General features: G+C 42.4%; 1 protein-coding gene across 4 annotated transcripts in view; it reads right to left on the reverse strand.

Annotated features, from left to right (window-relative positions):
- The window catches only part of PLCB1 (phospholipase C beta 1), a 399,913-nt gene that overhangs the window by 273,750 nt on the left and 100,987 nt on the right, over positions 1–25,176 (reverse strand). For all 4 annotated transcript variants that reach the window (XM_074578486.1, XM_074578487.1, XM_074578488.1 and 1 more), the window contains exon 3: positions 17,632–17,700. In XM_074578486.1, coding sequence (XP_074434587.1) covers positions 17,632–17,700 — 69 coding nt within the window. The remainder of the gene's footprint in view (positions 1–17,631; positions 17,701–25,176) is intronic.

Raw genomic sequence — 25,176 nt, forward strand, 5'->3', positions numbered from 1 at the left:
GCATGTGATCACCACCCATCTCTTCTCCCCTTCGGGAGAAAAAGTCACTCATATCAGAAGACAGGCACATTAAAAAAAACAAACAAAAAGTTTTCCCACATTTCTAAAGGAGTGCATGTTAGGCAGTACAGGTCACGCTTTGCAGCAGGACTCCTATCTATAATATATGTAAAAACAAATAATAGAAAGAGATATTTTTAAGATTTGAAAAAAAAAAAAATCTATTTGTTTTAATATAAAACTATCTCTAGTCCAGCAAAATTGAGATGATTTCCACTGGCATCAAAGATTTCAAAGCAGCAAATAAACAGAAATATTTGCAACAGATTTAAATTAATGAGTTTAAATAGCTATCGCTTCTAAAACAGAATTTTTCCTCCAAGTCTCCGTTGTGATGTTGTTTGCTAAAAACCACTCATCAGAATTCTTTTGTTCACTTCATTCACTCCAGTCTCATGCTTAAGACATAAAATTTATTCTACGTTTGTTAAAATGTAAACAGTCTCCGGAGCTTTTAATTAAGCTCCTAATGTATATATACAAAGAAATCAGAACAGAGGCATCAAATTACACTGAAAAGCAAACAAAACCAGTTGAAGTAGTAACCAGAGTGGCTGGGCTGTATGCGCCCAGCCGGCGCGCTGCCCTCCCCTCCCAAGATTTCCAAAACCCAGTGTCAGCCGCTGCCCACACCCCTCAGCTCTGCATTTCAAGAAAGCTTTTCAAACACAATAAGCCATAGTATTTCTTTCCCAGCCATAGTTTCAAATATTAGCGCTTTTGCTCTTAATTTGTACATCTTTTTCTCTTAGACACATACGACGTGATGAGTCAGCCCATTTTTTTTGCAATGTGATGATGTTTCTTTTCTTTTTGCTATACCTGCTATTCAGTGGCAAGAGCAACTTGGGAAAGAGCAATTCGGGAAGCACAGAGCCCACTCAAGTTGGCTTTTCAAGCTAAGAACTTAATATTTGAAGTAAAATTAAAAGCAAGCCTATCAACTCACTCTGGGTGATGGGAATTTTGAAGAACGCTGACACATAGCTCAAGAATAAATAACACTGAAATACGGCTTTTTTCATTCTTTCCTTCGGTGATTTGCCTGTTGATCGCTCGTTTGTTTCCTGGAGACATTTCTAAGTCCTCTAGTTCCCAAAACCAAACAAAATCAATCCCCTCACCAAACTGCAATCATAGACTGATGTCAGAGGAAGGAACTGAAGGCAGGAAAGGAAGCCATACGCCTGTTGCCTAAACTCACAGTCCCAGCGAGAAAAGCATTTCTTTCCTTATTTCATTTTGGGGATGGGCTTACTCTGCCATCAAGGAAACTGGAAAACACGTGACATACTGATAAGCATCCTATAAATCGATTTTGACTTTACCCAAGAACTCTGATTTGCGGCAATTGATATAAATAAGCTCTAGCTTTAAAGCCTGTGACAAACGATACTCTAGACCTACTTAATTGTATAAACAATTGTCTCTGTGGCGCAAGTGAGCATGGAATCCACTCCGCTGCTCCCTCTGTCCAAAACCGGGCACATGGATTTCAGTGGGAGCTTTGGCCATGTGTCCTTTGCTTTTTTTGTGCCTGCTGCTGAAACCACAGAACCTCTAGTAACACATATACGGTGGTCCTTGACCTGTGGTGTTGGCAGTTCTCAAACAAAATCCCATATAGAAAGGCACAGAAAAACATGCACTCCTTAGATTTCCTATTTCCAGCCCCCTCGTTTTCAGCAGGTAGAACAACCGTACAACATTCATCTGGCCAGATTGGACCATGTATTCATGCAATTCAATTCTGTAGTCCCAGGAACAATCAACAATTCTTTCTCCCTTTGGGTGAGATATCCATCTGCATTTACAGCAGGGTCCACTATTTTCACACAAATGAAAGCATTCTCTCCTAATCTTTCTCCTTGCTATATAAGCAGGTTAGAATTATAAGTCTGTCTCTCTCATATTTAACTGTAATTGAAATAACTTTATATCAAACAGTTTTATATCACTTTTGACATCTGCTCCAAGAGCGGAAGAAAATGCAATTTTTTCTTATACTCTAAATAATCCTGCAAATAGTTTTGAATTTATCATCAGGATAAACTGCATGACTAACAGGCGCAGTTAGTATTCAGGGGAAAGCTTCTGACAACACTTTTACATTCTCATCACTCATCTTAATTCTGGGCTACTTAATATAGAAATCTCTTCCAAAGATGCTTTGTCTCCCAGTTCTCTGGTTCTGGGATCACACCTTTCCTGGATGTGCGAAACAAATACTTGGTCATTACAGGTTTTCTTCCAACAGGGTTTCTTAAGCATATGTTAAGTGCTTTGATGAATCAGGCTCTGTAAGCAGACAGGGCAGCAATACATTTCCTTTAAAAGGGATGCGTGTGGTTCAGCCACCTAAACCCAGCTCAGACAATTCTGTACCTATGCTTGTCGGCTCCCATCACGAAGCGCATACTATATGTAAGAAGAATCTTAAATAAGGGTGAGCAAACTGGTATAGTAGTGCTAGAGAGGTGCTCGTGTTAGCGCGCTCTGACTCTGTGGAGCTGCACAACCTCTTCCGTTTGCTTTCCGAGTGCTGGAACAAAGGCAACTGAACAGATAATCTGAATGATTACTCCAAATATTCAAACAGTTTACAAATATGAAACTTCCTAAAGCCAGCGTGGAGGCATCCACAGTGCCAGCAGCGGGCACCTGATCTGGGGGCAGGGGAGAGGGAAGTTCCCAACCCCATCACTTACAAGCATGAAGTCTCTCATTTGGTCCACGCAAAGAGACAGAAGCCTCTGGAAAACAACCGGTGGCTCCTCCATCAGGGTGGCAGAGCCCACGACATGAGCAGCACCACCTCCACCGCCACCCTCTCTTCCCCTGGCAGAGTTACCAGCTGTGGCAGTCTTTTTTATAAACGCCCATTTTCCACATTGTCAAGAACGGCAGCGTTGTAAAGAGCAAAAAACTGTCTGAGGGTAATTGGGTTTTGCCAGATGGCAGAAAGCTAACAGAGATTGTATAACATTTGTTTAAAGTCTGATAAGTTTTACCTTGGCATTTGTAATTTGCCCGAAGAAGTTTCCAATTAAAGTAGAAAATATGGTATCCCCCCCTTTCAAATACACGGACATTTAAACGCTCTTAAGCAAGCTAGTATCTGAACCTAAAAAAACAGTAAAGGGTTTCTCTTAATTACATAATTTGCAAGTGTCATATGCAAAAAATTAAATTAGCAATATCAAGTGATTGTGCTTTCAGAGAACAAATCACTTAAAATAGAAGCCAAAGGGAAAAGCCAAGCATCATCAAAATATGAGCAGACCTGAACACAGCTTTCAAATTCTGCTTTTTTATTATGTAAGTAAAAGTTAAATAATGCCGCTGCTCCTTCCACCATTTGCAACTCTCCTGACTCCAGCAGGATGTAAAAAAATACAGTGTAAAAAAAATCAGTTCCCCCAGTTGAAATACTGCCACAAACGTATCAGTGTCTTAAAAATGAGCTAGATCATATTCAGTGTTGCCTCCAACAATTTACAGCAGCAATAGTTCCTTCGAAACACGCAGAAGTGTCACCACTTTGACTACAGTGGGAAACACCCTGCAACGATGAACGTGTCAATTATGGTGACTCGCAACCAAGGACAAATCTCACCCCTTTAACAAAATGAATGATGACCATCTGCAAGGGCTTGATGTTCTCATAGGACCCAGGAGGAGTGAAAAAACTTATTTTAATTTAAACTACTCTAGTGCATGCTAGCTTAAGTCTAACACTGCCACCTCCACAGCGAAGATGTTTGGTTCTTCCAGCTGAAAAGCAAAATCAGTGCATAGATCATGAGAGCAAAAGCTGACCTGCAGGCACTGACCAAAGCAGGAGTGAATTTCTACACCAGCAGCAGCCTGAGCTCCCAAAGCACCCCAGTGCCAAGGGTCACCGCAGCAGACCACTCCGAATATATATCAAAGCAACTCCAAAATAAATTCTCCTCTTTCAGCTAAAACCAAGGAAAACCAAACCTCTGCAGCAGTTCTGAAAATGCTCCTGCACCGACTTGTAAAACACACACCCTGAGACATAACCAGCCTCCTCTCCTCCTCTTCCTCCTGCCACTCACCCACCGACAGCTTGCATGTTTACCCTGGTAGCAACAGTCCATGGCCGTGAAGAAAGGCTTAACCACTGCTAAAAACAAATAGATATCAAGATTTCTGGAGAAAAAGGTGACATTCTCTCCCACAAAAACCACAGTGCTGTCTGAGGTGCAGGTACTCACAAAGAAAGGGGGAAAGATTGCCAGGCTGCAGCTCGGTCCTTGCTTCTGGCCATGGAAGCAGCAGCCTGGGCAGGTCCCCGGAACCGGCTCTGGGAAGAAGGGCTGAAAGGTATCTTTGTCCTTATCAAGGCAAAACACCGCAAAACTGGACTAACAAGGTTACCTGAAATCAGCTTTCCTTCTCAAAATGCCAAATATGGGTTAGAAGTTTTTACCGAAAATATACTGCAGAAGACAAGTCTGCAGTGGCTTTGCTCTTCAACGTGATGAAGGAACCTGCCTCTTGGCAAAAGCCAAAGCACAACCCCCGCCGCCCTCGGAGGGCTGGGATCTGCTGCACGGTTCTGTCGCCCATCCCGACACACACCAGTTTCTTCTATTTGTCTCAACACGCAGGTAACCACTCAAGGAGTGTGCTTTAGTTTACCTGAATTCAGTTTTGTTGTTTTCTTTAAGCATTTTAACAACATGCAAACTGCTCCTGTTATTTCTGCGACCACCTTTTTCCCTTTATATTGTCACCCCACCAAGCACGACTGTTCTGCTCCTGCCACTTCATTAGCAACCGGCATTTTGAAGCCATTTATACTAAACACTCACAGCTGCAGCATACAGCTTCTCATATAGATTTTTTTTTTAAACATATTTCATTAATCTTGGAGGGAGGAGGGTAACTCAGAGTGGGAACAACAACAACAAAAAATCTTTGTGTAATTTCAATTATGGCATTATCAATATTGGATGTGATTCAGAACAGGAAAAACGCGCACAGGATGCATTGCAAGTCAGACCCACAGTCAGTGCAGCTCCCGTGAACCACCAGAACCTTCCATCGCAGAATTTCTTATAAAAATCACTGATGCTTTTTTCTTTATTTGGACACAGCGGAAAGGTCTCATTTCCTCTGACCTTTTTTAAAAAAAAAATCCCATTATTTTCTTATTAGTTGTGATAAACATTAAATGCTGTCCTAGGACCAGGACTGGATATAACTTTCTTGCAAGAAAAAAAAAAAAATTCAGGCCCGAAGACCCTACATACGGCCAAACCTTGCCAGATTCAGGGCTTGCTGGAGAGGACCTGGCCCCAGCAGCTCACCTCTCTGTCTGCACATCATATCTGCTCTTCAGCGAAGGCACCAACTACTGCTGATACGGCAGAATTCAAACAACTCAGATTATAATGTTAGTATTTGGAAGTGATACTGATACTTTCAGATTCCTCCTGGAAATAATAAGGAAAAGACACGTTCTTTTAACGGCTGTCTAGTATCTGGAAACCAGTCTCCTTTGATGGGAATGAACCCAGACACAAAGGCAGCACACAACAGGGTGGAAAAATATCGGCTACCAACTAGGCATGTTCCTAAATTGCGCGTTTGCAACTTCATTCTAATTCCAAAAAACAACAAAGAAACTGGATACGGCAAAATACCACAGCCAAAAACTCCCAGCCAAGGGTATTTCTTCTCAGAAGGTAATGAGGATTTTATCCAAATTCCCCAAGTTAAACAACATAACTCAGAAACTCACAAACCTAAACCACATGGAATCCGCCTTTAAAAGAGCAAACCTGCATTTTAATAGATGGCTGTAATTTACAATTACACACTCGGGTTTTTTCTGCTTTGTTTGGCAATTCCATCAACATCATTCTACTAAATAAAAATAGAGCTAAGCTGAACCTTAGTGTTAGATCAGTACCGAATCTGCCCTTTCTGCACATTCTCTTTCCAGGACACGCCACAATCCCAGAGCACTGGTACATTGTCAGTATTTCAGTAAGATCCTTGAAATTTTAGGCTGGTTAACAATTCAATCTACACTTCAGGGGTGTGAACTCAAGTTGATACTCAACAGCAGATAAATTCTGAAGTCTGTAATTCGCCTACTTTCTTACGCATCCCGTACGAGGATTTCCGCTCAAAAAGGAATGACGCATAGATCCATGCACAGAATTCCTCAGCAGATCAAAATGAAGACCTGATTTTTGTCATCTAAAGACCAACTATGAAGGATACTGGATACCTACAGTGCTAATACCCATGCAAAAAAAAGAGCCATGTGCAGAAAACAGACCCTAATTCTGTCTATATGCACTGCTAGTGCAGGTCAGCCATATCAAGGATGGGCTATGGCAATTTTACCCATTCCACTTCTTCGTGGTAGAAATGCTTCTCCTTGGGAAGAATGTACCCAAAACGCACCTGAGAGCCAGAAAAACCTTGCTAAATCAGGTATAGCTGTGTATCAGTCGTAACACACAGCAGTTTTTTACCAGGAATACGCTACACTTTATTCCAGAGAAGCACCAAGGGTTGCAAAATGCATTAAGCCCTTCGGCCCTCAGAAAATGTTCTTTTAGCACTGACATACAGATAACCATTTTGTTCCCACATGCACATGCTTGTATATCAGTGAGTGTCGCCCGTGCCATCCATTTTGCAGGAACATCCCCGCGGACGGCTCATTAACACCCCAGGAGTGGAACAGAGTGTCTGAACTCCCTAGCGGCAGCAGCTGATCATTTTGTTTATTTAACTAGGATTAGGCTGGGAGGCGATGGAGCTGAGAAAGCCAGAGACGGGCAACTCGCGCTCAATACAGCTACAAGGCTTTTTGTTATCACCACACAAATACTACCCAGGATTTATTTATCGGATGCGCTCGCCTCTACCTTCTTGCATATACCAGAGCAAAAGAAAACAGTCTAATTTCTACCTGATGCTTTGGAAAAATGGAAACAGGGATTTAACATGAATACACTGATGTTACTACATTGGAAACAGCCGTAGTTTCCTGCTGCTTTATAGTTCGCGTGGACCCTTGGCTATTTCCATTTGTTCCCAGTAGCTGCCTTATCTACCTTATCTGTAGCTGACTCTTAAGTCCAACTTTCACATTCCTAATAAAATGTTTCCCTGCGATACTGGTAGAGGTCTCTTCGCAGGACACCTGCACAAGGCACAGCACTACATCTGCCACGGACATCACGTCACTGGTGTGGCTGGGGTGTCCGACCAGCACCGACATGCCTTGGGACACAACCAACCAGACTGAAAAGCCACAGTGATGAAACCAGGATTATTTATAGCTGGGGCTGTAATTATTTTCCAATCAAAGTTTTAGCTCGAAGAGCCAAGTTTCTTTCCATCACTTTTTCTTAGACATCTGTACTGGACAGCATACGAGTAGGGATTAGCAAACGTTAGGCAAATGTGCAGTTCTACAGCCAAATTTGTTTAGCTGTGAGATGGGGGAAGTGCTAATGTAATATGGAAGATAACGAACTTTGAAGCTGGAAGCTGTTCTAATGGATCTTAAGCAATTATTAAATATGGATCTTAAGCAAGTATTAAAGAAAACTTTTTTTTTTACAACTCCTCTAAATCTCAAAAACAAATCTCTTGAGTTACAAGCTCTGACCAAAGACAGTTTATAGTTATTTAAACTCAGTCACAAATTGCTCAGTTCCTGCCATTTGCCTGAGGGTTTCCAGGCAGGGTTTGACATCCCCTGCAGCACACAGGCGGCCCCATCCAACATGGATAATGACTTACCATCACCGATCACCCTCTGCTCCTCCTCAGCTCTTCAGCACCCTGCCATCCTGGCACCAGTGAAACACTTTTCTCCGCGGCGCTGAGTAGGGGGGCATGAAGAAACTGGCATCTCTGTCAGCCATCGTTACCTGGGAACTACACCTAATCCTTTTGGTTCACAGTGGTCTCTTTTCTAAGCCAAAATAAATGGGTTTGCTCAGCTCCATGAGGAGATACTGAAGGAGCCATTTATATGCAGATGATAATAAAGATACCAAATCTTTGCAACTAATTAAAAACTACCTTTCTCCAACCAGTTATACACAAGATAAGGGACGCCATGGAAAAATCACCAAACTGGATTCCAATAAAACGGGTAAATCTAAATCATTTGTTCTAAACAATTGCAGAAAAATGTTTCAGCTTTGGCATTTTCACTTGAGCCTCTTTATTCCACATTTGAAGCCTGAGGGTATTGCACTGCCATCAGATCTCTATTGGCACCACACAGAGCTCTGCACTACCGCTAAGATATATACTTTAATATTTATGAAATATTTCTACATGGAGATTACTGCTCAGAAGTAAAACCTAGTATGACTCAGTTATTTAGTACCTTTACATTTTCCAATGACAAATTTTGAAATTCTTTCCAAACTGAGTGTTCATAACAGAGGCTGAATACAGCATTTCTTATCTTTATGGAAAGCAACACTTTATTTATTAGTTTTTGCATTAGTATTGCACTTAGGAGCCCCGTACATGAAACAGGACTTTGCTCTTTTAGATACTGTACCAACACTGGAAAAAAGAGGACCGTACTCTCCCAAATCTTCATGACCTTAGTGCAAGCCAAAATGGAACATGTGGATACGAACACACAGGGCATGCAAGATAACAATCAGATAATATAGAACAATATTAACATCTTAGCATCACAAAAAGCACCTCCAGCATAACTTTATACTGTCTCAACAATTTTTGAATTTTGTGCCAGCCACTGCAAAAATGCCATTTATCAGATTCAAGTCAGCTTTATCATGATTGACAGTGGGTGTGGGTTTGTGATAGCTGCGGCTGGACACGCTGTGCCAGCTGTATTCTCAGCTCATTAGTGTTATTAGTTGTGAAGGCAGGAATGAGACATCCATGTCCCATATTACTAATCGGCAACACTAATGTTATCAAACATAGGACACTGGATACGGCCTTGTCACCGAGGGGAGCTGGCGACAGTGCACCACCATCTCATCCGAGCACACAGGCGACGGACGCTGACAGCAGCAACCACGAGGCACAGCAGAAGTGGTACCCACCAGCCAAGAGATGCCACCTTGCAACCCACCTCCCCTCCTGGGAGCCCTGTGCCAGGGCAGGGAAAGGCAAGAAGAGGAATTGAAACCTCTGAGCTGAAACAGCGCGGAGGTGATGACAATCAGCTACGCTATGACAGGAAACGTTCCCGTGGCGCTGAACTTCACATCAGCATGAAGCACATGCTCAGGTAAGCGATGAGTCCGTGCCCTCCAGTCTGCAACTTTAATCCCCCACCGCAGCCTGAAAGCTCACGGGAATGGCTTATGGATGGATTTTAAAAAGTTTTGGAGTATTATGTGTGCCTGAGCGCAAAGCCGTCTCTGTCAATCTCTCTTCTAAATCACACAGAAAGTCATACTAAAGGAGAAAAAGGTAAAAAAAGAGGCACTCAGCAGGCAGGTTTATTTAAAAGCATCTACAGCAGTAGCATTTAAAACGCAGCTTTACTGACGCTCTCTGGTGTTCTCAGCAACTCAAATATCACGTATTTAATTGAGCGGTGTCCTATTCTACCTTTTCAAATTTAAATGTCAAGTTTTAAAACCACATTTATAAAATGCCTTTGTGCTTCTTAAAATACAGAATTTCTTGCTACATACTTTGTACTGCATACTTTGGCATGAAAGTACACAAAGAAAAAGAAGATGTATGTTTTATAAATATAACAAAGAAAAATATAAAACCAAGCAGCACAGAAAGCTAACTGAAGCCACCAGTGAGTAGAAAAAAAATTAAATCTTTTTGGGAATGATTCATAGGGAAAGCCCCGGGCAAAAATCTGTGCTTTCTACTACGTCATGAATGTTAGTAAATAGTTAATTCGATGAACTACCAGACAGAGCTAAGTTATACAGTGTATGACAAGCTTCTGAAAAGGTCCCTGTCCCCTAAAGATTAGAGGGTTGTAAATAAAATCACCTTCTGCAATTTGGGCTGTTCTAGTGGTGCACCGGGATGCTGATGGTCTCAGAGGTGGCCTCAGCCTCGGGCATGAGCAGCCAAGTGAAGGGCAGTCCGAGGCCGGGAGGAATCTCTGCAGGCTCCAGAGTGCAGGGGCAAAGCGCTCCTGCTCATCCACTCCACTAAGCGATGCACCGGGTGCGAGAGACATGACTCGGAAGCCGATGAAGCAGAAGGAAAATGGCTACTGTGCTGCCACTGGACGCACCAGGCTTCCTTTGCGCCTTCAGGAAGCTTTGCTTTCCTTCCAGAATAGCACAAATAATGGTTCTGCTGGTAACATTTTTCCAGATGCTGGAGAAGTGACGACCTGCTCTCCATGCTCCCTGGATAGCAGCACCCACAGCTTTATCTTTGGAGATGAGACTCTTCCCCAAATTAGTTAACTTCCAACAGATTTAAAAAAAAAAAACAACCAACAACCTCAACAGCATCCTCGCTCCATACCAGAACTTGCCTTCAGTCCCGAATAAGCAGCAGGGCAGCGGGAAGACCTTTTCTGAAACAAACTCTGCATTGGTAGGGAAAATTTGGAAGAGTGAAAGATGCTCGGTGCATTTAGGAGCCTGTGGAGCGCGGTGAAGAGGTGACGCCGAGCTGCGGGGAAGCGGGTGGAGGAGCGCAGAGAAGAGCTGAGCAAGGCTCGTTCCCCCAAGGCGGGGTCCAAGGTAAACTCCCTGGGGCTCTCGCAGTGACCGCAGCTCCTGCGCTCTTCACAGCATTCCAGCTCCTCGCATTTCCCCATCTAATAACCGCAATCACATGAACACTGGTCAAATATCATCCAAAGAAATTAATCTTAACCTTCCTTAATAAAATAAAACTCAACCTAGAGAAAATGTTTATGCAATTTAATCATTATTATGAAAAAAAGCAGTGATGTAGAAGAACAAACAAACTGGGGGGGTGATGTTTGAGGATGTCACGGTTATCCCTAAGGTGAGTGGGAAGAAGGTGATCTGCGTGCATATTCCATTTTTATTTCTTTTTGGCAGAAATAGAACATTGCTTAGGCATAATTTACATGAGAGCGTCTAATTTAGCAGCAAGGTTGTTGAAGGGAAAGCAACGTGCACTTACCAGCAGATAAAAATAACAGCAATAGCGGCATTTGAGACAGGCAGAGCCACAGAAGTCGGTGCCGCAAAGGGCAGGTCTGTTGCTCTCCTGTGGGATCCATGTAGGCAGCTGACTTTTTCAGGGAATTTATCGAGTAGACAAAAAAAAAAAAGAACAACCAACAAAACAAAAAAAACGGAAAAAAATAATCTATCTGCCATTTCCCACATGCAGTCTAATCAGGGTGGTTATTAAACACAGCATAATTGTCCCAGCGCAGACTTTATCATAAAGAAATGAATAACTGCTGGGCTTTCAAATATTTCAGAAGTGACAGAGGCCTCTCTTGTTCTCCTGATAAAAGGAAAACAAACAATCTGACCATAAAAATCACAGGCTGCCAGCAAAAATGTAAGTTCAGATACCATAAGGAAATCAAGTGATTGAATTAGGTTTATGTTGATAGGCTCTCGCCACTGGACTTGTAAATTAGAAATTAGAGCCTTATTCCGAGGCAAATCAATTAAGTGTTATCTGCGATTTATTTATTTGTGTATGTGTACTTTGAGTGGGTTCACTAAAAGTTCTTCACCTGCATTTGGAAATTCAGGCAGTAAGTTAAAAAGAACAAAGAAAGAAATAGGAGATTATTAACAACGTACAGACAGCAGTCTCACTTTCAGCTTTTCCGCACAAATTTTACCCAAACATCAGTAAAATCCTACTGATTCTATGTCAGTGCAATGGAGTACAGAAGAGGACACAGAAGACAGCAGTCTTGATAGCTCTGACAATTCAAATAGACTTGCACATCTTCATTTCCCTGAAAATCACCAGATTTTCAGTTAAATAATTATTTAGAGTTTCCTTGTTAGTTTTCCTTTTAGTTTTTGAGCCCATCTAGTTCATGAAATGTTGATTTTTCTCTACAGATGTGTCAGAAACCAGCAAACCCTCTGCAGTGAGGAAGAAACGTACAGTTTTTAAATGACAGCTGAGATACTCCTGAAATCATCTCTCTCTACTTGAGCATTTCAAGGAAACCCACTAAATACAGAGAGGCTGGTGATGATATTAATAGTAGTTGAGGTCTTGGCAAATTTCTGACATGAAAAAAACTTAATTATTTTTCTCTGTAGAGCTTAAAGTGAGAAAATTTGGGGCAGAGGAGCCTCAAGTGTTTTTAAAATTGGGGGCTGCGCTCTGTAAACATTTTGGCATTAGAGTGATCCCGTCATTCATAATTTCATCTCCTACAGGTTCCATGGCATATGTCATTTAAAGAAATTCATTTCCCGCTGAACGATTTATGGTATCTTTGAGGGGAAACAGACTGATCAAACGCATCAGAAGTTTTCCCTGTGAACGTTTGCCATGGGGTTATTCCTTGTTCCTGCCAACTCATCCTGATATTTCTTCTTGCTACTAAAAACACTTCTACGCTTGCGTTAAGATTTTAGTTTCCATAGAAACTGTTATTGGCTAAAGTAAATACAAGATGGTAAAAAGTGTGGATTCCCTTGTCCTGCGAGCATGCTTGCAGCTGCCAAATTTTCACCACCAAACCCTTTCACCAGCATTTACTGCTGTGTGACACTTTTATTGCGTCTCCCTTTTAAGAGCACGGACACTCTTTTGAGTGGCACTTCCATGCTTGACAGAAGGGATGTGAATATTCAGGGATATTTCTGCGCCTCATTGTACAAAAATCTATGTTTCTCTTCACTGCTTATTATGTTATTTTATTTTGCAGACCTCTTTGCTAAACTTTACAAGGGAAAAAGATGTCTCTTCGTCAGCCTGCACATCACAACAAAGCTCGAGAGTGTGCTATCAGGTAATGTGCCAATAAGAGGAAATAAGTAATTGTTTCATCACAACTAATGATTTTCACATTCCTTTAGCATTTCAAAATACAAACGACGGGAGCCCTGAGCATCCTGACGCTGCACCCTCGCTGACACCGGCAGCAGCTCGGAGCCCCTGGAAGCTGTGAGAAAAGGCACGCCACACTTCAAAAGGGCTGTGCTGAATTTATGGGTAGTCACGTCTTCCGAAGGCAAAAAATGAACTGCATATTAATCTCCTGTTCTCAAAATTCCTCTTGCTCCCTTTCTAAATGAGTCTAATGCCTACTAAAAAGGCAAAGTCCTGATAATCATCTTATAATTCCCTCACTTCTGTATAAATTTCAATGTATCTTGAATTCAGGCACTTTTTCCTAACATACACAATTAATAAGTCTTTTCTTGTTCTCTTCAGAACATTACTTTCATTTTTCTTCTCATTTAGAGACCTGCTGCAGTGCTCTGTGCTGCCTGAGATTTGCCCTTATTCCAAAGAATAAGCCTTTGCACATATATTGCATTGAGACAGAAAACTCTGTTACCGTTTCTGAAAATAGCAGCCGAAGACAGAAGGACTCGTCCCTGGCAATGTCGAAAAAGAAGGCGATGCTGAAGCTTCTCAGTAACACAGCAGTCGCTTGAGTATAGTACCTACTGATTTTGGGTCAGAGGATGATCTTCTCATCCCCCAAGCATCAAGTGTTTTGGTACCAACTAGAGATCTCCTTTCTGTATCGTTAGAAGCATAAGATCCTATGAAGGACATTTTTCAGATGCCTCAACACTCTGTTGGATCTTTGCACCCACTTTTGCTGTAAAACCATTCTGACTTTCCGCCCAAGACCCACAGGTTCTACCTAACCCCTTAAATCTACAAATTCCCTTTGGGTGCCATCAGGCACCCAAAGTAGGACAGAGACTTGCGCGTGTCTCCTGAATTTGTCTCATCTTCCCAGCCTTCTGCACCATTTGGAAGAATTGGTGGACACTGCTACTTGATGAAGCCACGGATGAAAACAAGTTTTGAGTTTCCTAGAAGGATAAACACAAAGCCACTCTTACACCCAGAGCAGCTGCGGCGAGGCTCTAGGCTTCACACCATCCACACGGTAACAGCACTTCTCGGGGCAGCCACAAATTCGTTACAGTACCCAGAAGTGTGAGAGCACAGATAATTACCATCAGCTGGTAAGACTGTGACCTTGGCTCTAGGACTGTGGTCTAGTGCTGGGCTACTCTACATAGTTTCAGCCAAATCTTCTGGGTAACTATTCCTGAGGTCTGCTCAGGAAGGTCTTTCTTTTGCAGATGGCTCTCTGAGCTGCTCCCATACACTGCTGTCACAGCTGGGAATAGTGTTGGGGCCCTGCTCTTCAATCTCCAGGGAAGGGGAAGAACAGGAGAGAGGCTTCAAGAGGCTTGAACAATCATCACAAACCAGAAGCTGGAGAAGGAGAAGTGGTTTCACACTCAAAGAGCTGACCACCTACATAGCTGCAACCTAGTGCTAAGATACTAACTTTCAGGAGATCTCCGCTCATTCCTCCTGCTACCTTAACGTGACGACTGTGGGATGAGAATGGCACTTTTCTGTCTTCAAGGGAACACTTGAGGCTAAACATAATAGGGAATGGAGAAAGGAACCAGACCTCCTGCAGGAGAAACCCAGAAAGAAAAAGCTCTGGGCTTATGAAGAGTGTAGGGTAGCATAAGTGTATTTATGTATCCCGTTTCTGGAGTTTACTATTACCCTATTTTACACGTGCTACGGCATAGGGAGAAATGCAAAACATGAGGGTGCCTAATGCTACCTTTCCCAGGAGCCCAGACTATGCCCACTCACCCAAAACATTACAGAAGACAATCCATAGCTTGGACTTCATTACTGGAACAAAATGCTAACACATTTTCAACAAATTGAGGGACACTGTGAAATAAGATAAAACAAAAACAGTACGATGCCTTCGAAATAAAAACAAAGCATCTGGCTGTTTATCCTTCATCAATGAAAACTTCTCCGGAATTAAAGAGATTATTTTTTTTTCTTATGATAATGACTAGAAAATGCAACAACAAACATGCAAGAACAATCACAAAATATATACATCTGGACTTACAGAAAAATATTGTGAAAAGCAAATGTCAACCAACCAGGCTGAAAGAGAAACTAACTGAAACAAACTGTTTCTCTTGCTTTTTCAGAAATTAAGAATGACTGTACAGAAGGTACATTGAATGCAGCGTGAGAACAGACTCTGTTTCTGGCCATCAAAAAGACCAAGAGCATGGCAGATTAATCACCAAAGAAACATCCCCGCTGGTGAATATGGCAGCATATGGGGAAGAAGTAGATATTCCAGATGGTGATGGGGAAGAAAGAGTTTTTTGGTAGCTATGACTGCTGATAGTCCTCTAAAATCATTACTTGCTGTGGTCTTCTGTATCAGCACACCAAACCAGTTTAGGTAGCTCACTGCGGGTGTCATTAATCACACTGAAATTTAGTTTACTATAAAAATAACAATGAATTACAGGTTTTTATATTTAATAGAAAAGTCAAGGCTTATTAAAGATAACACTTGTTTCTATCAAAAGGTAGTACTAGATCAGAAATACAATAAATGAGGTTTAAAGACTCCCATTAACTTTAAGTTTTTAATGACAACCCACAGATGAAATCCACTCTTAGAATTCTGAAAAGAGATTAAAAAATTTGCATAAACTGTCAAAAATACCCTAATGCAGTATAAAAATTGTCCCAAGACTACAGGCAGAGGGAGGGATGGCGGGGGAACGGAGAGAAAAAAATTACCTAAATCTCTTGTTTTACAGTGAAAGACGTGTCAATGCACAACAGCAAGTTGTCCTTTCCGCCTGGCAAGGCTACTACAGGAAGCAAGTTCCCAAGTCAATTGATGATCCCAGCCAATGATGAGAGATTAACTTCTGGGATAGCTAATAAACCTGTGTTAAGTGGTACCATGGCAGCAAGAAGTATCTGGCTAAACTCCGTTCCATGGCTGCTGCTCTCTTAAGCCAATATACCAGGGTTTTGACTATAAAACCTCCATGCAATCACAAGCTGGTACTGCTTGACTTAGAGCCAAACCTTCCTGCTGCTACACGAGTTTTAGATCTTCTGTGGATGTGACACAAACAGGGCTTCTGGAACGCTCGCTCACCTGCAGTCAACACTCCTTTGCTCAGCCCCACAATGTGGATCAAAGCAAAACCGACCCAACCGGCCCCAAAATGAGCATTTTGTTTCACACCATTTGCAAGATCCCATCAACAGCCAACCCAGGTGCTGTTTTCATTCTGCCCACACACAAATCAATGACAAAAAGCAAACTCATTCACACAGGTGGTGCATTTCACCATCCTAAAAGTCAGGATTTTCTCATACCCTTCATTTAATGCCACTGCTGTCAAATTTGTAACGTGTTGTAACAAAACCAGCCTTTATGTAACCTAATAAATAAAAGTCACGGAGGCAATAGCTATGCATAAATTTTAGCTAAAAACATTTTGTTAGAAGAACATGAATGTCCTCTGTAAAGCGGGTAGCATTTTAAAATAATGTTCCAGCCATTGTTAATACTTTATTGCTATTCATCATAGAACCATTAATCATGGTGAACTCATTTGGTATTAATGTGGATGTCATAAAGTACTTCTGTTGCATTTCAATTACAACTCAGCCTTTAAAATGCTGCCAGCCATACATGGGAAGCTTTGAAAACCAAATTTGAATAGTCTGTTTGGAGATAACTGCAATTGGATTCTGACATGGAGAAAACAACCTTTTCCATTCCTAATGCTCTCCCGACGAGGGGCTGAGAAGCCCGTGGGGCCGTGCCCTGACCCAGGGCTGGGGACAAGGAAGAGGGAGCCCAGCGGGAGGCTCCGGGGAAGCCATGGCCATCCAGACCCAGATGCTTTTCTTCCCCAAAACAAGGGTAGGAGAAGCATTCCTTTGGGCTGCTTCAACCTCACCAGTTCAACCGTGGCTAAGCGGCAGCAAGGCCATACTTTCAAGCCCCTAAAGAGATTTCCTTTTTTCCTGTCACTCCTGTGGTTCCCTGAGGCACTATCTTGCTTCCAGAGCTGAGTGCTTTGGTTTTTTCTCTCTGATGTGTAGTTTCTGCCCAAACAAAAACACCAGAGAGAACATATATCTACAACTTACTGCCTTTAGAGACAGCAAAGGAGTATGCAACACGTGAGAGCGGACCTGAGGGAGCTCATATCCTGACCTCCCTCATGACAGTTTAAAAAAACCCCTCTTTCTGGCCTCAAGAGGCACTGGGAAAGGAAAACAGGCAGCACAAAATGCAAGAGGGACCTAAACTACTACCACCTCCTTGCCATCAGGGAAGCCAGGAACCTGTATAAGTTTACCTTGACAAACCAGGATCAAATGACAACGGCTCAACGATCGCAACGCTACTCATCAGAAACCGTGTTAAACAGAGAAAAGACAAAGTACTTCTTAATATCTAAGGGAACTTTTTTTTTTTTTTTTTTTTAATTCTTGCATATAATTGCCATTCTATTTTATTTAGGTCATCAATGTAACATGTAAGCACACAGCAAAAATTCCTACCTTGGGAGCTCTGGCATGTTTTCCACATCTGGCATCTTTGACGAGGCTGATATCTAGCAGCTCAGTCTCCTAGAAGGAAAAATTGCAACACAGATAATTATTACATTAATCCAAAAACCTTGTTGTGTTAACAGTGTCCTCCTTCCCACATCTGTCAGGGGTTGGCCTGTTTGCAATGACGCCTGTCCAAACTGAGAACAGTTTCAAGGAGTGCTCTGTTGCACTGAAGTTATTCTAATAGCAATACTAAGACCTTAGACACATAATTTGGTTTCCTTAAAAATGTGCATATGTCCTACGTTATACAGAATATATAAAAGCCACATGAGTCAAGCTTATTTCTTGGATCATTAAATACCAGCTGCTGTGGTGGTGGGCTTTTTTATTATTTTTTAATACAATTTTAGTTTTTGATGCTAGTCACAGTGTGAAAAAGGCGACACTACAGACAGAAAACCCTGCCTCTGCAACAGAAAACCTACTTTATTATTCCCAGAACATTTTGAAAAGTGCACATAAAACCCAAGAAGTGTTATGTCTACAATGACAACAGGTTCCAACAATTTTACAGTGACTACTGCTCAATAAAAGCCATGTATTTTTGATGAGCATTTCATAGTTCATACGTTAACTCTCGAGTTGTGTGTTACAAAACACATGCTGTACTTGGAACAAAACTGGCATGAGATGACAGCTTCTGTTAGCTTCCTGTCCTCCCCTACAGGAGTATAACATGAAGAATCTCCTTTCACTGCTAACCTCTTGGCTCTCCACCTTCCCTGCTGGTGCCCGGGAAGAATGGGGGCTGAGCTGAGCCCACGGTGCCAGGGCCATCCCCACAGGGTGCCCACACCGCTCCAGGATCAGTGCCAGGTATTCACCTCTCTCCAGACATGCAGCAAATTATAACCTCCAGCCAACATCATTTTTCCCTGAGATAGGGCATTTTTGGATGTTGCCATATTGGTTCTTTCTTGAATGCCTTAACATTTACGGGCAGGGAGCGTTTGGAAGGAGGAAGGATGCTGCAGACCGGATTCCCAGCTGCCGGCTGCCTTGCAAGGACACACATCCCTGCAGTATCACGTGTGCTTTCCCAGGAACATCACCAACTGCCTTGCGAGACGTGGCAAGAACATCTGACCCGATTCAGCATTACTCTACAATCTTAAAGCACATCTTAATAACTGCCCGCCTCATTTACATGAGCATTCGGACTAATAGCCCGTGTTAACATGGCTGAATTACATACTAAATACAGTCTACAAGCACTTCAGCAGGAGCGTGACCGCACCACAATTACAGCTACACCAGTTCAACGCATTTCAGCCTTCCAGTAGTAATTGCAGATGCTGTGTGGAGAACTCGAAATCTCTGTGCGAGACAGAGCCACTACACTTTTTTTTTTTAATTTCAAGGAGAAAAGAGAAATATTTTCTCATGGACATGTTATTTTGACATGGTTACTTTGTATCCTTAATTCTTTTCCATCTTAAGAGATCCACTCCTGCACAGCTCTTGTAGGCCTTTGGTGTCTAAGAAGACATCAGCTTTACCACCAAATTTTCACATGACTGTACATTCATCGCATCCCCCTCCATACCCCATATCAATCCCAATTCTGCTCTGTTACAGTACCAGCTGAACCAGCAAGGGCAGATGTGCCCAGGTTTGCTGTTATCAGACAAGAACGTGGGCTTCAGGGTGAGAGGCCGGCGCTTATATTTACCACAACAAATAATACTCGTGCCCTGAAGCAGTCTCCGACCCACTGTGAAATGTTTTACAGAACCTACAGGCACGTGCAGAGCATGTCGTAAAAATAAGATTTTTGCCAACTGAAAGGACTGACAAGCACTAAAAATAAAGGCTTTAACAGCAAACACATGAGCGAAATGAAAGACACTGAAGGAAAATGGATCTTAAACAAAGATGCTGAGCTACACACAGACTGAATTTCAGAAGTTTTTTTTGGTTGCGCTGGTCTGGCACTTTAGCTTTTAAAAAAAAAAAACAACAACAAATGGAATTAAAAATTTGTTCACTTATAGAAGTGCAACTAGACCTCCTATAACACAAACATAGAAAGGCCCTTTTAAATGGAGTAACACACATTAGAAAGAGACACAGAAAAGGGAGCAGCAATGACCAGCACCCCCAAGGACAGTACAAGGAACCTGAACAACCCTGCTCATGTCTTCCCCGATGGAGGATGAGGAGGGTACAGAGTTTTGGAGTTTTGATTACTACTTCCAAGCCACTTGCATGTCACCAAGGTACTTGCAGAAAACGTGACAGCCTGGGGAGCCAAGCCCTAGCAAGGACAGTCTAAGAAGACCAGGGGAAGAGTAGAGTTTTGTGGGGCTACTTTGAAAAGACCATCTGCCACGGCTGTAGGCAAGGTTGACCCCCTGAACGTCCACCTTATGGCCTTGCTGCTGCACTGTTACCTCTCTGCTGTGCTACCTCTCTGACACCGAAAGCAGGTTTTATAATCCTACCCCTACAATCCTTTATATCCCTATTTGACAAGGCCATTTAATTTGGGGGGATCCTGTCCTAGGCGGTCATTACAGAAGCCACAGGAAAATAAAGTCCAAAGTCTCAGCCACCATCCGATATCAGAAAGGAATGGTCCAGATTCCAGAAATACATTTTATATGTATGCTCAGGTCAGCAGAAGCAATAGCCTGATAGATGCTACAGTCTATGCTCTAAAGGAAGAAGATGAGAGCAGAATATGCATGCCTGTAAATGCCTCTGCAGGCAGCATTCAGCGGGTCTTGGATAAATCAGAATTCATAATGTGCCATTTCTTAGAAGTTCTTTGGTTCAAAACCACTAAACCTCCTGGAATTCCCTGACCCCTGGGCACTTGCTTTCATCTTTCAAACAACTAATTAAGAGGACAGAGAGCAACTTCCTCCCGAATGAGAGAAAAGGCAATTTCCTATTTCCCTGTTGCAAAATGTGGACCGACTTTTGTAAAGGGAAAATACACTTAAGTACTGGACAGAAAAATGCCCCATTTCCTGTGGAGCCAAACAACCCAACCCCTCCTCTGCTTAAGTCAACAGGAGTTTTGCTACTGACTTCCTCTGTGCAGGCTTGGAAACTGCACTCTGTGCTGCACAAGGCACGAAAGCCAGAGCAACTGGAAAAAGAAAAAAAAAAAAAAAAAAGAGAAAACTAGCAAAAGAAGTAATGAAAAACCTCTGCAAGGCCAACTTTTCCCTGTTTAGAGACCTCTAGTCATTGCTGTTAGGATTTACTAATCTTCCAATAGAGTAACATCTCTTAATGCAACTGGTAGATTGCCCCTCCCGGTAATTTATAATACGGGAAGTCAGGAGAAGTGAATTATTAATCCTACCATGCTTGTTTTCAATTAGCAGACGAGACAAAGACGCATTCGTATTGGGTTTAGATTGTGCAACCTCACTTTTACGGGTGAGCACACACTCACAACAGCAATAGATTGTGCAACCCTCAGTGATTGCTTGAGCACTTATAATTAGGCCCGTCTGAATTTAATATAGTAACACCAATTTCTACCAGCCGAGGATCTGGCTCACTCCTATTTTAAACTGCCCAAAATGATGCCAAGTGAATCACAGCGTCTTGGGAACTTGCTCATGACGTAACCCCAGCTACAGAGCAGGATTCCTTATTGATCCCGCTGGAGAGCTCCGCCAAAGAGCCAGCAGCAGCACGGCGGGCTGAGAGCGGGATCAAGTGTCCTACAGAATTTCACAAAAACTATGTCAAGGAGACATAGCAAAAGTGGGCGTGCATTACAACAGCTGCATGGGTTACGCGGTCCAGATATCCAATTACTTTACTTATAAGCCTAACAAAAATAATTCCACTCTGCCCTGAGTACTCACTGTGGCCGAGTAGTCGTGTATTGCTCTGACCTATGTTTGTTTTCCAATTTTAATTTCCATTTCCATGTTGCTTCTGGCCGGATGTTCTTTTTTCCCCACTGTCTGAAGTGTCGCTGCATGCTGCTGGCAACCGTGGAGCGCCGTTCTCATAGTCATGTTGCTGGAGCCATTGCCATTTAGGGATACAGTCTAACTGCTGCACAGCTAATTAAACTCTAAAATCTCATTTTCCACTTAGCTTTGAAATCTGCTGCTTCTACACTTTCACATCTGAAGAGGAAACTGTACCTGAAAGCTTATCTAATTCTTACAAATATTACCAGTTGTTCTAATAGAAGACACAGCGCTGCCTTCAGTCCGTCTGATGCGGTGCTGGCAAAATAAACTTTGAAAAACTAATCCAGTTTTGCAAACAAGCACCATTTAACGCGACTGGTTGGCAACATCTGGTGAAAGTTTTCAAAGGGAAAAGGCTATTTTGCTGAAACAAACTTCAAACGGAGACTTAAACACCATCTTCTTTTGGGAATAATTACTCATAATGAAATGTTTCTTTAACATAGAAAGACTCCATTTTAACATTTTCTGAACAAGAAAACATCCAATATTTCTTGAAGCAAAAAAAAATTTATGCAGTTGTAGGTTACTTTTATTTTTATTCTGCAATTGAAAAGCGTTACTTAAAATCAACACACAAGTGACTAATTTTCCTTACAACATGTTAGAAAGAAAATATTAAGATCAACATTTGAATCTAACTGGGAATAATTACAAGTTATGCTAAAAAAAGTATCTGGCCCTACGTGAATACAGATACAAACTCGGCGATTTACAAGCAGTTATAGAATACACCTCCCTCAGGTTTCAGAGATTTTGACAGGGTGCTGATCAACCAGCCACATGCTGATTACCAACGTTCTCTGCAGTGAGAACGAACGTTTAGCGCTAATTTAGAAAGGGTGCTTTCACAGCTAGGGGATGTCGCGTATAATCCCCCTGTTAAAACCATGTCTATTTTGCCCCATTATCATTAAGAATAAATGGAATGAAATACCTCTAAGAATAAATTGAATGAAACACAGCGATTTGTCTCCTCCTCCTAAAGGAAAACTGAGAAGGACTGGTGAGCTGATTTAATGGAAACGTGCATCAACGGCTCCAAGAAGAAATGGCGAGGCTGTCAATGACATTAATGAGAGCTGAGCTAAGGTAGCACTGGGTTTCCATGAAAGTCCCTTTAGATAATTCATAAACTGCAACCCACTAGAGAAAAACAGTCCCTGAAGAAACTGTCTCCATGTTTCCTCCTGGCAGCACACAATTCAATTATCAGGCATCAAAATCATGTGCTGCGTCAATAAGCGAGCAGCACAGCAGCACGTACACCCTGAAGTCAATGGTAAAATTCTCCCTGACAATAGCAAAGTCTTTTCCGGCATAAAATTGTTCTTCACAAGTTGAAAATATTTTATTACCTTCCCACCTTCTCCTTTTAACGAGCCATTGAAGATGATTGCATTAATGCTGTAGCTCGCCAACCTGCCCAAAGCAGCCAGACCTCTTCTAGCTCCTTGCAGGTGATGCTCTCCTCACAGAGGTTATGAAGCAGCAACTGCGAGGCATGCAAATAATGGAACAAATCCTCAGGTTAAACCGAACACACATTTCTAGATTAGCCATTGGCTTCCCAAAGGGTTATTAAAACTTTTCAAACTTGGTTAAAGCGATTCCTGAATTCTCTGCCTTCTAAACATCTATTACAAAATCCAAAGCCCAAGACAAATCCACCGCTGTGGCATCCAAACTAAAAAAAAGAGCGAGTGGCACAGCTGTTCCTGAGGGGTGAGAGAGACAGAAAACACTTTGCTGCCTCCACTACTTCACTCAAAGTCACATTTTCAAGCTGTTCATGTCTGGCCAATAAATGCTGGGAGAAAATCACCGCAGCCCCATCCACTTCAGAGCAAGAGGCTGGGCACATTTCACCACACACACAAGGAAAGTTCAGCTCCTGGACCTTTCTCCCTCGGGAGTTATTTTACGTGGGGAGCTGTTTGTCATCATCAGCACTACATCTCCCCATGGAGTTGGTGGAAGCGCTCTGCCATTTCTTCTGCTACCTACTGCACAAAGAGGCATCCCCTGAGGCAGGGAGTGATGGAGACAGAAGGAAGAACATAGCTATGCTCCTCTTGCACAGCGCAGCAGCTTGGCCAACACCAAGGGATGGTTTTAAACACTGCTTTGACCAGACAAGCACCTTAGGTCTGGACTAGCATTTCTGACCACACAGTCCATCTAGACACTCGCCCTCTTTACAACTCACAGCATTTGGCCCCGATTCAAGCAAGTGAACGGCTAGTGCACCGTCCGATTCAGCGTACAGCTCTGACCCTCACTGTCCCACCTCCCCAGTGAATTCCCAGCCGGACCTCTCCTGTCTCACTTCCTCAGGCCCTCCTGTTCTGCCTTCTGCAAGTAAATAAATATGGGTCATTAGGCAAGGAGGAGAGTGATGCACTCGCGACCCTGTCATACCTGGCTCCCCAGGTGGCTCTCCCAGCACTCTTGTTTAAAGCACCTGGTGAGGTGACCACAACTACAATCAACTGGAACTGGATGGTGGATGATCTTCTCCAGGCAAACAATTTCAAAGGGTTTGCTATCACAGGGAATGGAAATTTTTCAAAAATCCCTTGAACAGAATGACTTCTTACAATCCAAAAATGAACTATCTGCAAATTTGAACCTGAGGTAAGCTTCATCTGGGTGGTCATTAGCTGTTCTTAACTCAAGAAGAGTTGGAGGACCTCAGCACCTGCAAGGTAAGAACTAGTATTTACGATTTGATTCAACTGCTCTGGGAATAAGCTTCAAATACTTTGCATGGTTTCTTTGCTTGCAGGTTCTTCTTGAAGCGCCAAGTTACATGACATCCCCACTGAAAGGCCCTTATAGGGAGCACTCCTATAGATGAGTAAGCCACAAACTGAAAAGTTTTTGCTATCTTAATAATGCTCAGTCTCTCAATGTATCCCTGGAGACGTAAGAACAGCAACATTTTCTAGTACAGGGAAACTAGTCTGCAGTTTATATGAAGCACTAGGCTATTAGGAAAAAAAATGAGAAGGAATTTTCATGCTAAGTACCCTTTTAATAATGAAAGCAAAACAAGTCTTCTGCATCTATGCACATAATTCTTTGCTGCTTCATTAAGGAAAATTTCATTTACTTGGATTTACAGATGCTGTGGCTAAGCAGTCTAGAAACTGGCACATACATTTCACAAAGAAATAGTTGGGAAGCAGGAGAACATGCAGAAGTAAAGATTTGCTACCTGCCTTCATCACAGCAAACCGACCGGCACAAACAGGTGAAGGACATACCAAAGAGTCAGTGTGTTAGGATCAGCAATCATGTCAGATTTTAAAAGTAATGCACTGGAAAATCAGAAAATTTCCATAGCCATGTCTGAAGCTACAGTTCCAGTCCAAAGTCGCCTGTGCTTGATCAGGTATAAGCTAAGCTTAGTATATGAAAATAATGACTTCCCCTATTAGTCAGAGTATCAGCGTGTACTCCACAAAATCAAGCCACAATCCTTAATCTTGCAGCCTAAGTACACAAGACAATCAGTGGATGAACTGCAAAAGGGGTA

Source organism: Larus michahellis, chromosome 3 (assembly GCF_964199755.1).
Source record: "Larus michahellis chromosome 3, bLarMic1.1, whole genome shotgun sequence".
Classification (NCBI taxonomy): Eukaryota; Metazoa; Chordata; class Aves; order Charadriiformes; family Laridae; genus Larus; species Larus michahellis.